We start from the raw sequence: 12537 nt of genomic DNA, 5'->3' as shown, positions 1-12537 counted from the left end.
CCAAAGAAGATATACGGATGGCCAATAGGCGCATGAAAAGACGTTCATCATCACTGATCATCAGGGAAATGCAAATCAAAACTACACTAAGATATCACCTTACACCCGTTAGATTGGCAAAAACATCCAAAACCAAGAGCGACAAATGTTGGAGAGGTTGTGGAGAAAAAGGAACCCTCATACACTGTTGGTGGGAATGCAAACTGGTACAGCCACTATGGAAAACAGTATGGAGATTTCTCAAAAAGTTAAAAATAGAAATACCCTATGACCCAGCCATCCCATTACTGGGTATCTATCCTAAGAACCTGAAATCAGAAATCTCAAGAGTCCGTTGCACCCCTATGTTCATCGCAGCATTATTTACAATAGCCAAGACATGGAACCAACCTACATGCCCAGAAACTGATGATTGGATAAAGAAGATGTGGTATATATACACAATGGAATACTACTCAGCCATAAAAAAAGACAAAATTGGCCCATTCACAGCAACGTGGATGGACCTCGAGGGTATTATGTTAAGCGAAATAAGCCAGTCAGAGAAAGACGAACTCTATATGACTCCACTCATAGGTGGAAGTTAGTATATTGATAAGGAGATCTGATCGGTGGTTACCAGGGAAAAGGGGGGGGGGGTGGGGGGAGGGCACAAAGGGGGAAGTGGTGTACCCACAACATGACTAACAAAAATGTACAACTGAAATCTCACAAGGTTGTAATCTATCATAACAATAAAAAAAAAAAAAACTACACTAAGATAGCACCTTACACCCATGAGAATAGCAAAAATAACCAAAAGAGGGGCTGGCCCCATGGCCGAGTGGTTAAGTTCGTGTGCTCTACTGTGGTGGCCCACGGTTTCTCCGGTTTGGATCCTGAGCACGGACATGGCACCACTTGTCAGGCCACGTTGAGGAGGCGTCCCACATACCACTAGAAGGACATGCAACTAAGATATACAACTATGTAGGGGGGTCTGGAGATAAAGCAGAAAAAAAAAAAAAAAGATTGGCAACAGTTGTTAGCTCAGGTGCCAATCTTTAAAACAAAACAAAACAAAAAGTAAATGTTGGAGAGGTTGTGGAGAAAAAGGAACGCTCATACACTGCTGGTGGGAATGCAAACTGGTGCAGCCATTATGGAAAACAGTATGGAGACTTCTCAAAAAATTAAAAATATAAATACTATATGACCTAGCCTTCCCACTACTGGCTATCTACCGAAAGAACTTGAAATCAGCAATTCCAAAAGTCCCATGCACCCCTATGTTCATTGCAGCGTTATTTACAATAGCCAAGACGTGGAAGCAACTAAGTGCCCATCAACTGATGATTAGATAAAGAAGATATGGTATATATACACAATGGAATACTACTCAGCCATAAAAAAGGATACAATCACCCCATTCACAACAACATGGATGGACCTTGAGGGTATTATGTTAAGTGAAACAAGCCAGATAGAGAAAGACAATCTCTGTCCGACTCCACTCATATGTGCCAAGTTAAACATGTAGACAAAGAGAACAGATTATCGGCTACCAGGGAAAATGGGGGTGGGTGGTGGGCACAAAGGGTGAAGTGGTACACCGACAACACGACTGACAATAATGTACAACTGAAATTTCACAAGATTGTAAACTATCATAATCTCAATAAAAAGTTAAAAAAAAAAAGAAAAGCATCCTTCTTGGGGTTCAAAATCCTAAAGTTGCTTTAAATTTCTCATTGAACTAGTAACCATAATTAACTGGTAGCCAAAATAAATCTATTTAGTAGAATGCTTTGTAAGCTATGTACATCTAATTTTCCTCCGAGGCAGGATATACCTCAAATCATAAACATATTTTTCCATCCTTTTTTCCTTTTCAAAGTTCAAATATAATAGGATACAATGGCTTCAGATGCACAGTTCACTAAAAGAAATGAGACACTCCCCCAATTCCTAATAATTTTTCCAAACTTAAAAGAAAGTTTTCCTTTTCAAGTGAACCTGAGAAGTGCAGATCTGTTTGAACAACTCAACCTATAATAAATACAAAGCTGTCACTCTGAATAACATGAACATCTACTGAAATGGAATGTGAGGTCAAAGCAAGGCATTTGAGTTTAACAAACAACACACTGGCCTCTCTCACTAAAGCATTTTCTATTCAAATCTAGATAGGCTAATCAATCAGGTCTTTTAAAAATAGATCTCAAGAACTAACACTTCTGACTTTATAGACTTAAAAATCACTTTAAGAAAGAAACAAACACCCTTATCACCCAAAATCACAAACACACAGTTTCATAGGTTCATGCACTATTAGTGGTAAAAGAAACGTTAGAGATTGACTAGGCTAGTAGTCCCCAACTTTTAGAGTCTGAGGACCTTTATGTAACTGCAAAAGATTTCCTGGAGCCCTATGCCCTATATAATAGTAGTTATACATTTACTATCTGCCTCTGGTGAAAACACATAAAGATAAAACTCTATCATAAACTAGTAAAGCTTTATTTATTTATTTTTTGAGGAAGATTAGCCCTGAGCTAACTGCTGCCAATCCTCCTCTTTTTGCTGAGGAAGACTGGCCCTGAGCTAACATCCACGCCTATCTTCCTCACACCCGGGATACGAACCGGTGAACCCCGGGCTGCCAAAGCAGAACCTGCGCACTTAACTGCTGCGCCACTGGGCTGGTCCACTGTAAGATATTATTTATGCAGTGCATTGATACTACTTGCATGGATTCCAAGGTTATCTTTCAACTATTTTGCAGTGGCCCATTGTTTGACATCACAGTATGAGATTAATATCCTTATTTTACTGAAGAGGATACTGAAGATCATGACTCGTTTAAGATCACACAACTAATCAGTTGTAAAGCCTAGAATACAACTCAGAACCTAATGATCTTTTGCTATACTATGTGGATTTAGTGTTTCCATTTCATTTCATTTATTTATTACTTATTTAATTAACTTAACTTGAAGGCCACACAGAAAGTCACTGAAAAAGTTGATTGTGATATACAAGCAATATCTGAAGAAAAGATCCCATTTAAAATAGCAGTGAATTGGGGCCGGCCCCGTGGCTCAGTGGTTAAGTTGCATGCTCTGCTTCGGTGGCCCAGGGTTTCACTGGTTCGAATCCTGGGCACGGACATGACACCGCTCATCAAGACATGCTGAGGCGGCGTCCCACATAGCAGAACCAGAAGGACCTGCAACTAGAATATACAACTATGTACTGGGGGCGCTTTGGGGAGAAGAAGGAAAAAAAAAGAGAAGATTAGCAAGGGATATTAGCTCAGGTGCCAATCTTTAAAACACAAAAGTAAAAAAAAAAAAAAAAAACCATAAACGTACAAGAAAACAGGGATTTTTTGTCTTAATAATGTGAGTAGAGAAGATTTTTCGAAAATGACACAAAACCTAGAGGTCAAATGAAAGAAATGACAAATTCAATTCTATAAAATGTAACTCTGGAAAACAAAAAAAACTATAAATAACTCAAAAGATATACTGAATATTTAAAATTATTTGCAATTCTTAGAATAAAAGGCTAATTTCTCTAAAGACCACTCAATAGGAAAATGTGCAATGGATATGAAGAGACAGTTCTCAGAAAAAGATATATAAATGGCTTTTAATGACATAATATGAAAAGATACTCAATATCACTTATAATTAAAGAGTTACAAATTACAACTGCATCAATATACTTTCATTTATCCGACTGGAAAAAGATTTAAAAATTGCGAGGCTGGCCCTGTGGCCAAGTGGTTAAGTTTGCATGTTCCACTTTGGCAGTCCAGGGTTTCACTGGTTCGAATCCTGGGCGCGGACATGTCACCACTCATCAGGCCATGCTGAGGTGGCATCCCACATGCCACAACTAGAAGGACCCACAACTAAAAATACACAACTATGTACCGGGGAGCTTTGGGAGAAAACGGAAAAAAATAAAATCTTAAAAAAAAAAAATTGATAACAGATCACTGACAAGGAAGGGTGTACTGAAAGAGGCACTCTTTATCCTTTATTGGAAGTGGTGGGGTAAGCTGGTACAGCTTCTATAAGAGACCACATGGAAATAACCATCAAAAATCAAAATGCAGAGGGGCTGGCCGCGCAGCCGAGTGGTTAAGTTTGCGCGCTCCGCTGCAGGCGGCCCAGTGTTTCACTGGTTCGAATCCTGGGTGCAGACATGGCACTGCTCATCAAACCATGCTGAGGCAGCGTCCCACATGCCACAACTAGAAGGGCCCACAATGAAGAATATACAACCATGTACCGGGGGGCTTTGGGGAGAAAAAGGAAAAAAAAAAAATCATTAAAAAAAAAAAATCAAAATGTAGATATCTTTTGATCCAGCAATTCCAATTCTTAATATTTATCTAACAAATATGCTTACAGACATACAAAATAATGTACAAGAATATTCCTTGCAGCACTGTTGATAATGGGCTGGAAACAATCTAAACATTTATCAGTAAGGGACTGGGTAAACAAATTATAGCACATCTAGTAAAAAAGAATGAGACCGCTCTATCTGTAACGAGATGACACTAAGAAATATTAGCAAAAAATGCAGACTGTAGAACAGTGTGTACAGTATGCCACCATTTATGTACGTGTGTGCGGGAATATTGAATGTACTGTTAGCTCTATAAGAATTCACAAAAAAAAGTAAACTAATTATTTCGGTAGGAAAAAAAACGAGTGACAAGAAAAAAAAAAAGACTTTTCACTTTATATCCTTTTATACCTTTAGGATTTTGTACTACATAATATATTACCTACTCCAAAAAACAATTTTTGAAAAGTCAAGGGGCCGGCCCCGTGGCCGAGTGGTTAAGTTCTCGCCCTCTGCTTCTGTGGCCCAGGGTTTCACTGGTTCGAATCCTGGGCATGGACATGGCACTGCTCACCAGGCCACACTGTGGCGGCACCCCACATGCCACAACTGGAAGGATCCACAACTAAAAATATACAACTATGTACTGGGGGGCTTTGAGGAGAAAAAGGAAAAATTTTTTTAAAATCTTAAAAAAAAAAAAGTCAATAAAGCGAAATACTGAAGTACAAAGCTATCAATGTCGGCCTTGTATAACCGCATAATATATCCAAGTTTCTTGGGACATTCATTATACTGACCCTTGGCCCAGGAAACAGGAAGAAATTAAAATCAGACCCAGGTAAAGTATGTCAAAGAAAAAACCTAATCTTCGATTGCTTTATTCCATCTCATAGCCTGCCTAAAACTAGCTGTGATTATCTTCCTGGAGGCAAGAGTCCCATTGTGTAAACTATACCACTGTATTTTTGGGTCTATTAAAACTGCCGAAGATTGATCAGGCCATGGCTATTAGTAAGTTTACATCAGTAAATACTAAGTATTTAGTAAGGCCCTAGGACTGTATTGACATATAAAACTAATAATGCAAAAAATAAGATACAATGAGGCTTCTATTTAGAACAAGAGCTTTGTCAAAAAGTCACTTCAGTACAATCAGCAACTACAAATAAAAAAGAAATTGGTACGCATTCAAATAATTGTCAAATCATAAATGAACTATGAGCTAGTTGCTGGGGACACTGGGCTATCCAAGAGAGACATTACTCTTGACTTTATGGAATATACAGTACAGGCCAACGGTGAAATAGGCATTCTACAAATAAATTAATTAATATTGTGATAAGTCCTACAAAAGAGAAGTGCAGGGTGCTGTAAGAGTGTATTATTGGGGTCCCTAACCTAGGAGAATCAGAGGTTTCTCTGCAGAAGTGATATTTAAGCAAGTTCTGAAGAATGAGGAGCTGCCTTCCAGGCACAGGGATTAGCTACAGCATGGACAAAGGCTCTCGAGTGAGCTTTGAACCTTCAGGGAATATGGAAAAAGAGATTAGTATGGCTAGACCATCCATAATCAGAAATAACTTACAAAGAAATGATGCTGGAGAAGTAGGCAAGGCCAGATCGCACCTTGTTAAATGAAGATTGAAAGCTTTAAAGGGAAAAAAGAGGTTTTCAGAAGTGACTTGATCAAATTTGTTTCATAATGACAATTCTCGATGCTGTGAGGAGAGTAGATGAGGATATATTGCTTAGGGGTATACACAAACGTAGTAAAAGTATAAAGAAATGCGAGGGAATACTAAATTCCAGTTGGTGATTACCTCTGGTAAGGAAGCCTAAAACGGAGGTGGGGGGACAGAGGATGCAAACAGGGAGGGAACACAGAAGACTTCAACTGTACTGGTAACGTCTTATTTCTTAAGCTGCAAGGTGGGCATGCAAGTATTTTATTGTAGTATTATTTATTACTTCTTCTGTCTTAAATATCTCCTATTACTCTTTTTTTTTTTTAACAAGGTGAATGAGGAAAAACCATTTAGAATTTACTATAATAGTCTTAGGAAAAGGTGGTCTAGACTAGGATGGGGAGAATGGCAGTGGAGAGGACCTGCAAGAGTCTGGCCTCAGTAAACTGTTGGTAGAGCCACTTAATAAAACAGGGTACAGTGCAGAAGGTCTAGGTTTGGAGCCAAGATCAAGAGCTCAGTCTGGCAACTCAATTCAAAGTACCTCTGAGTATCTAAGCGGAGATGTTGAGCAGGCAGCTGGGATCAGAAAAGGGGTTTGAACTTCAGATAAAAACTTGGGAGTATTCAAAATATATATGGTAACTGAAGCCACAGACTGGGTAAGATTAGAGGGAAGACTAAGGACCAAAACTTGAGAAAGACGATCAATTGAAGATCTGGTAGAAAAGAGTGGGGGGAAAACCCTGAAGGAATAGTCAGACAGCAAGGAGGGAAAATTAGAACATGAGAAGACAGTATTTCAGGAAGGAAATTTTTGAATCCAAATAAACACCTACTCCAGATGGCCAATTAGGAATCCAAGGTCCAAGAATGAGTCAAAGGGAATTCCCCAGAAATAGACAGAGTCCAGATCCATTTTACTCTGAACATTCCCAAAAGGAATGTTCTAACTCAGTTAAGTAATAATAAATTCAGTCAAAACTGATAAATTCTATAAAGATGTAGATGAAAACAACCTTTATAACTATGTGAGATTTGAATACAGTTTAGAGATTAAAAAGGACAAGAACAGGGATGTACGAAGTTTATTCCATAGTCTATAGAGAAAAAAACATCAAAACTTACTCTGAGATTCCATACATTTCTTTTGTTTCAATGATTTTAGATAATTTCAAGATTGCTTAACTTTTTTGGCATGTTAAATTTATAAGCATTTGGAGAGCAAAAACCACGTAGTATTCGTCTTTGAATCTTCAGCATCTAGCTCAGTGCCTAACATATGTATTTGACTGAAAAAAAAATTTCACTAAATGAATGAATGGGCACCGGAACACTTTCATCCAAAAAGTGTTTTTCTGTGCAGGTGCTACAGTAATATAGCCTCAAAGGACAAGCTTGAACTGAAGGCTCTACTCATTCCACAGAACACTTCGTTTCTTTAGAAATAGAATGTTATGCGATGCAAAGAGATCCCACCCTTGTCTTAGGGAAAAAACCCTTTGAGCAACACATTCCACAGGTCTGAACGATAAACCAGAGCACTGTCAGCAACTGCAGTGTTTGCAAAACTCAAGAATGTACTACTGTATGCCCACCAGTGTCGACAGTCTGGTCATTCATTCTTGAGAGTTGTAGAAAATAGCAGTGCTCAGACTTAATAGAGTAACAGAACAGGTCCTTAGTTACCCACAAACTAAACTCATCAGTTGCAGTAGCATGTGTCAAAACAACTGTTAGCACTTAGCTGATATTAACAGTTCAGAACTGTTTTCTATGTCTAAGCTGCAGGTTAATGATATCAACTAAAATCTATCTTATCAAAGGAATGGTCTACAAAGGCAAAATAAAACCCCAATCCCATCCTCCCTTTGCCTAAATTCTTATCAGATTATTTTTGATAGAAACCACACATCTTTCAATGCTACGTGAAAAGCATGATTTCAAAAATAAGCAATTACACCTCCAGTTACACTTAACTATCCAGATTAATAATAATAATAATAAAAGGAACATGTTTAATTTGAAATATAACTTCAAATAACAAAACGGCTTTTTGGAACTCATCATTTTGCACTGAATTAGGCATGGAACAAATTGTGTATTTATTAAGAGAATGATGCTGTGGATTTTAGTTATATATTCTGTATTCTAAGATCCCAATTACTGAATTGATAGGTGAACTTGGGGGGAAGGGGGAGCTAGTCAGACAGACCCTGTTTCCCTTCCCTTTGGCTGACTTATACAAATATGAAACAAGAATAAAAAACAATTATCAAGAGTAACAGCATTTATAAGTAAGATTATGTTGAAGATATTTTAACTTCTTGAACCCTCTGGATTAAAGACTACAACTCAATTCTACCTTCATGAACTGAACAGAAAGTTACTGGGTCCTTTGCTCCATTTAAGAGAATTGTGGTGGCTACCCAGCACAAGTAGAAAACCAATTCTATAGTCACACAACCTAAAAACACTCTGAAACAGCTTTTGAAAGAGATTATTTGACATACTTTGGAAAAGTGCACAAGAGTTTAAGATAAGTAGTAAATAATATTAAACTATTACAAATCAGGACAAATAATAAAAGAACTTCCATAGAGCTTCTTTGCATTCTCAAAATGCCCTTTGCCTACAACACTACTCAAAAACATCTGGCAAAAACTAAGACACAGATTTGTTTACCAGAGCTTTTTCCCTTTTACCCAGAAGAGTCAGTTCATGTTTCTTTAATTCTGCCATTACATAGCATTTAAGAAATCCAAAGCAGCTGCAATACACAACTCCATGCTAAATTCCAAAAAAATGGAACCAAAAAACCCCAGCAAAGGTAACCATAATCCACAATATTTTTAGTGAGGAGCTCTGTAATTAAGTTTTTTCTTCTGCACGCTTATTCTGAATAATATCTAAACTCTCTTTAGGGTGTAAAGGATTTGGCCCCTAAATTACATTATTAATCCTTTTTCCTACAGATATTACTGTACACGAGACACGCTGTTCTCCGTCTACCAGGGAATTAGAACCGCTTTCATTTACAGAGTTTGATCTCCACAGCGCTTTCACATGTACTCACTTGATCACAGACACAACACGTATAATCACCTTAGATGTATCAGGCATACAAGATAAAGCTCATGCAGAACTTATTCTAACTTGATTTACGCGGTTCCAAAGTACAGTCTCGAGGCTAACAAAATAAAGCGTGAGCACAATGGAAATCTGCACCATTGGCCAGTTTTCAAAGGACAAAAATTCCTTCAACAGATAAAACCAAACCCGCCCACTGCGCAACGAAAAAGTAATCCCAATTCTAGAAACAATCGCAAAAAAAGAAAAGAAAAAAAAACCCCCAGATTCTGAACCACACATTCACATAAATCTTTTCAACTCAACAGCTCCCAACGCGGCCGTCAACCGCAACCGGCCACAATCCCAGCGTTAGCGCCTTCTCTTAATTTTGAATCTGGAGACCGAAGGGTTGAAAAAAACAACAGTCGTCCAAAGTTTCACCAAGTGGAAAAAAATCATTTTAAGTAAAGGGAACGTCTTTATCAAGAGGCGATGCCCCATTCCCGCCCAGCCCGCGCCCGCTCCCAGCCCTCGGGCGCAGTGTTCTCGGAAACGTGCCCGGGAGGCTGGGGTCCCGGCGGCGACGCTGGAGGGGCGCCGAACGAAGCGCGCGGCGCCCGGGGAGCCGCCAGGGGCCGAGCGGCGGAGACAAAGGGCAGCCCGCGAACCCCGGCGGCGAGCGGCGGCCCCGGCGCGGCCCTGCGCCCCTAACCGCCCGAGGACCTGCGAGCGCCGCCCCAGTGCGCGCCCAGGGTCCCGGCTCCCCGCCCGCCCGGCCGCCGCGGCCCAGCCCGCCCCCGAGCCGGTTCCCTCCCAATTTGGGAGACGCGCGCCCGCGGACAAAGGGGGAGGACGCGCCGGGGCAGCGGTGGGCGCGGGTCGCGACGCCCCTCCGGGCTCGGCGGCGCCCCCTCCCCGCCCCGGCGCCCCCTCGGCCGGAGCCCGTCCTCCTCGGCCCTGGCCGGCCTCCCCGCAAGTTCTCCCGCCTCCCCCCGGGCCCCGCCCCTTGCCCGCTTCTCCTCAGCCGGCCTCGCGGCCGCTCCTCACCGAATAGCGGGTTCCCCCGGAGCCGCCTCCTCCGCCGGGCCTCGGCCCGTCCCGCCGGCCGCCGCCTCATGTGCCCCGCGTCGCCATCGCCTTCGCCGCCGCCCTCGCCTCTCCTCCTCCTCTCTCGCCGCCGCCGCCTTCGCCTCCGTCTCCAGCCGAGGCCAAAGCCGCTCCCGCCGCCCGGAGCCGCGGGGAGGCGCCTGCGCACTACGCGCCGCGGTGGGGGCGGGGGCGTCCCGCGGCGATCCGGGAGCGGGGGGCGCGCGGCACGTGGCGCTCGGGTGGGAGGGGGCGCCGCGGAGCGAGCAGGCGGCGGCGCGAACGTCCAACTTTCGGCGGTCGGGCCCGCGCGCGCTCCCGGGCGGTCTGGGACGCGGCGGAGGCGCGGCGCGGGTAGCACACACCCGCGTGGAGTCCGGACCCCAGGTGCGCGCAGACTTCGCCTCCAGGACGATTCATTCCTCCAGCTTGATTCTCGAGGCGGGAGTGCCCCGCGGGCCGTGCCTCCCTTTGAGCCGGCTACTAACCGCGCGTGAGGACACGCCTTACCTGGGTATCCTGGGTTGGTCCAGCGAACCCCGGAGTTGTCTTCTGTGCGCTCAGCCAAGCCCTGGGTCCAGTCTAACACGGGATGCTGATGCCCTTTCTAGGTTCTACTCTTCAATTACTCGAGGATTCTACGGGCCCTCGTCGGGTTAACCATCCTATCTCTTTTGAGTCGTGGCTTTTAGTGGCGTGCTAAATACTTTTGAGATCTTGGACTTCCCGGATTAGCAAGACCCTAATAGGCCATTTCCTTTTAACCCCTTGCATCCCAGCAGTATCCCATTCAAAGGACTTTCTAAATATTTGTATGCAAAGGAATCTCCCGTGTTAAACTGTCTCGTAGGAATCTGAACTCGTTAAGCGAGTGCGTGCGTAACAACAGAAGGCGTACCGAGGAGATGAGAGAGCACTTTACTTTGTATGGTGTTTGACAACTCCTGTGCTCCTGAATGATCTCATTCGGCCATCATAATATGAAAGGATAGGCTTTTATTTCATCTTTTTGACTAGAGAGGAAATTAAGCTCTAACAAGTGAGGTGACTTACCTCAGGTCAGACCCCCACCTTCACCCAAAAAGCCAGGCCCTAACGGCTAGACCAAAGATTGAAAACTTGAGGGCTGGGAGTCTGGCCAGTACCATGTTTTCCAAAAACATAAATTAATCGCCAAATTTTTAAAATCCAGATTTCTAGCTTCTCTCCAAATAGTCAAAAAATTTACTCGCTTTGAGCCTTATTTTCATGTGGCAGCTACTTCTGAGTAACATCTGTTTATCCAGGGCAGGCGCTGTCCTCAGTCAGCTACTTGAATCATTTTCATTACCTGCTTGGCCTCTGTATTTAAGTTCTCCTCCTCCTGTACTTGCCAAGCCCCCCTGCCCTGTTATCACATTACCTCCCTACAAATGTATTTAAAATGACAAGTGTGAAGACCCTAAATATATGAAAATAAGAATAAAGAACAGGTTAACTAAAATAACACAGGAGACATCATTGTACTTGCTGGTTAAAATATTAAAACTGTCACATCCTGTTAGTGCAAATATAGATTAGTACAAATCACTTTGGAACACTGTTTGGCAATATTTACAAAAGCTGAATCTATGAATACACTATGACCCTGCAATTCCGTGGGAATTCCACAGCAATGTGTACAAATGTTCACCAAAATATTTGTACTAGAGTATTCATAGCAGCACTATTTGTAATAGCCAAAAAACTGGAAACTACCAAAAATGCCCATCAACTGTAGAAAGGATAGATAAACTTTTCTTCACACGACGGCACATTATGCAGCAATGGGAATGAACAATCTACAATTACACACGGCGAGACAGATAAATCCCACAAGTTTCCATTTATATAAAGTTCAAAAACAGGCAGAACTAATCTGTGCTGTCAGAAATAAGGATGGTGGCTACCCTGGGGGAAGGACAGTCACTGGAAGGGAGCTTGAGAGGGCTTCCGGGGGCTGGTCCCGTTCCGTTCTTGATCTGGATGCTGATACACAGGCGTGCTCAGTTGCCACAGTGGAGCTGTACACTACTGTGTGGCAAAGTAAGACTTCAATAAAAACCTTTAAAATGGTATTAAAACATTTGACTATGTATATGTATATATAACATATAAATAATATATAAACAAATGTGTATTACATATTATATATAAATAATATATATAAACAGATGCTCATTAGGTATTATTCTCCTATAAATTCATGGATGAACCTGCCAGGGAAGGCTTCCCATCTTTTAGCATTGCCTGTTCTTCATGGAGATTGGGAACAATATACTTTCCATATTTGTTACCTTACTACCAAGCCTGCAGCCCCATCTTTCTT

The 12537-nt window shown here is 42.1% G+C and overlaps 1 protein-coding gene across 4 annotated transcripts in view; it reads right to left on the bottom strand.

Annotated features, from left to right (window-relative positions):
- The window catches only part of GJC1 (gap junction protein gamma 1), a 45977-nt gene extending 34918 nt beyond the window's left edge, over window positions 1-11059 (bottom strand). Inside the window, exon 1 of one of the 4 annotated variants that reach the window (XM_008520623.2) lies at window positions 10701-11059. Coding sequence is in view for 1 of the 4 variants with exons in the window: in XM_070561789.1 (XP_070417890.1) it covers window positions 10152-10221 (70 nt within the window). In the remaining 3 variants the exon portion in view is untranslated. Of the gene's footprint in view, window positions 1-9137; window positions 9805-10151; window positions 10469-10700 lie in introns of those variants that run through there. The other 3 variants (XM_070561789.1, XM_070561787.1, XM_008520626.2) reach the window with 3 other exon arrangements.
- Between the last annotated feature and the right edge of the window lie 1478 nt (window positions 11060-12537).

The sequence above is a fragment of the Equus przewalskii genome, chromosome 10, assembly GCF_037783145.1.
Source record: "Equus przewalskii isolate Varuska chromosome 10, EquPr2, whole genome shotgun sequence".
In the NCBI taxonomy this organism is placed as follows: Eukaryota; Metazoa; Chordata; class Mammalia; order Perissodactyla; family Equidae; genus Equus; species Equus przewalskii.
Note: the sequence above shows the minus strand (reverse complement) of the source record. Positions and strands in the feature narration are given on the sequence as shown.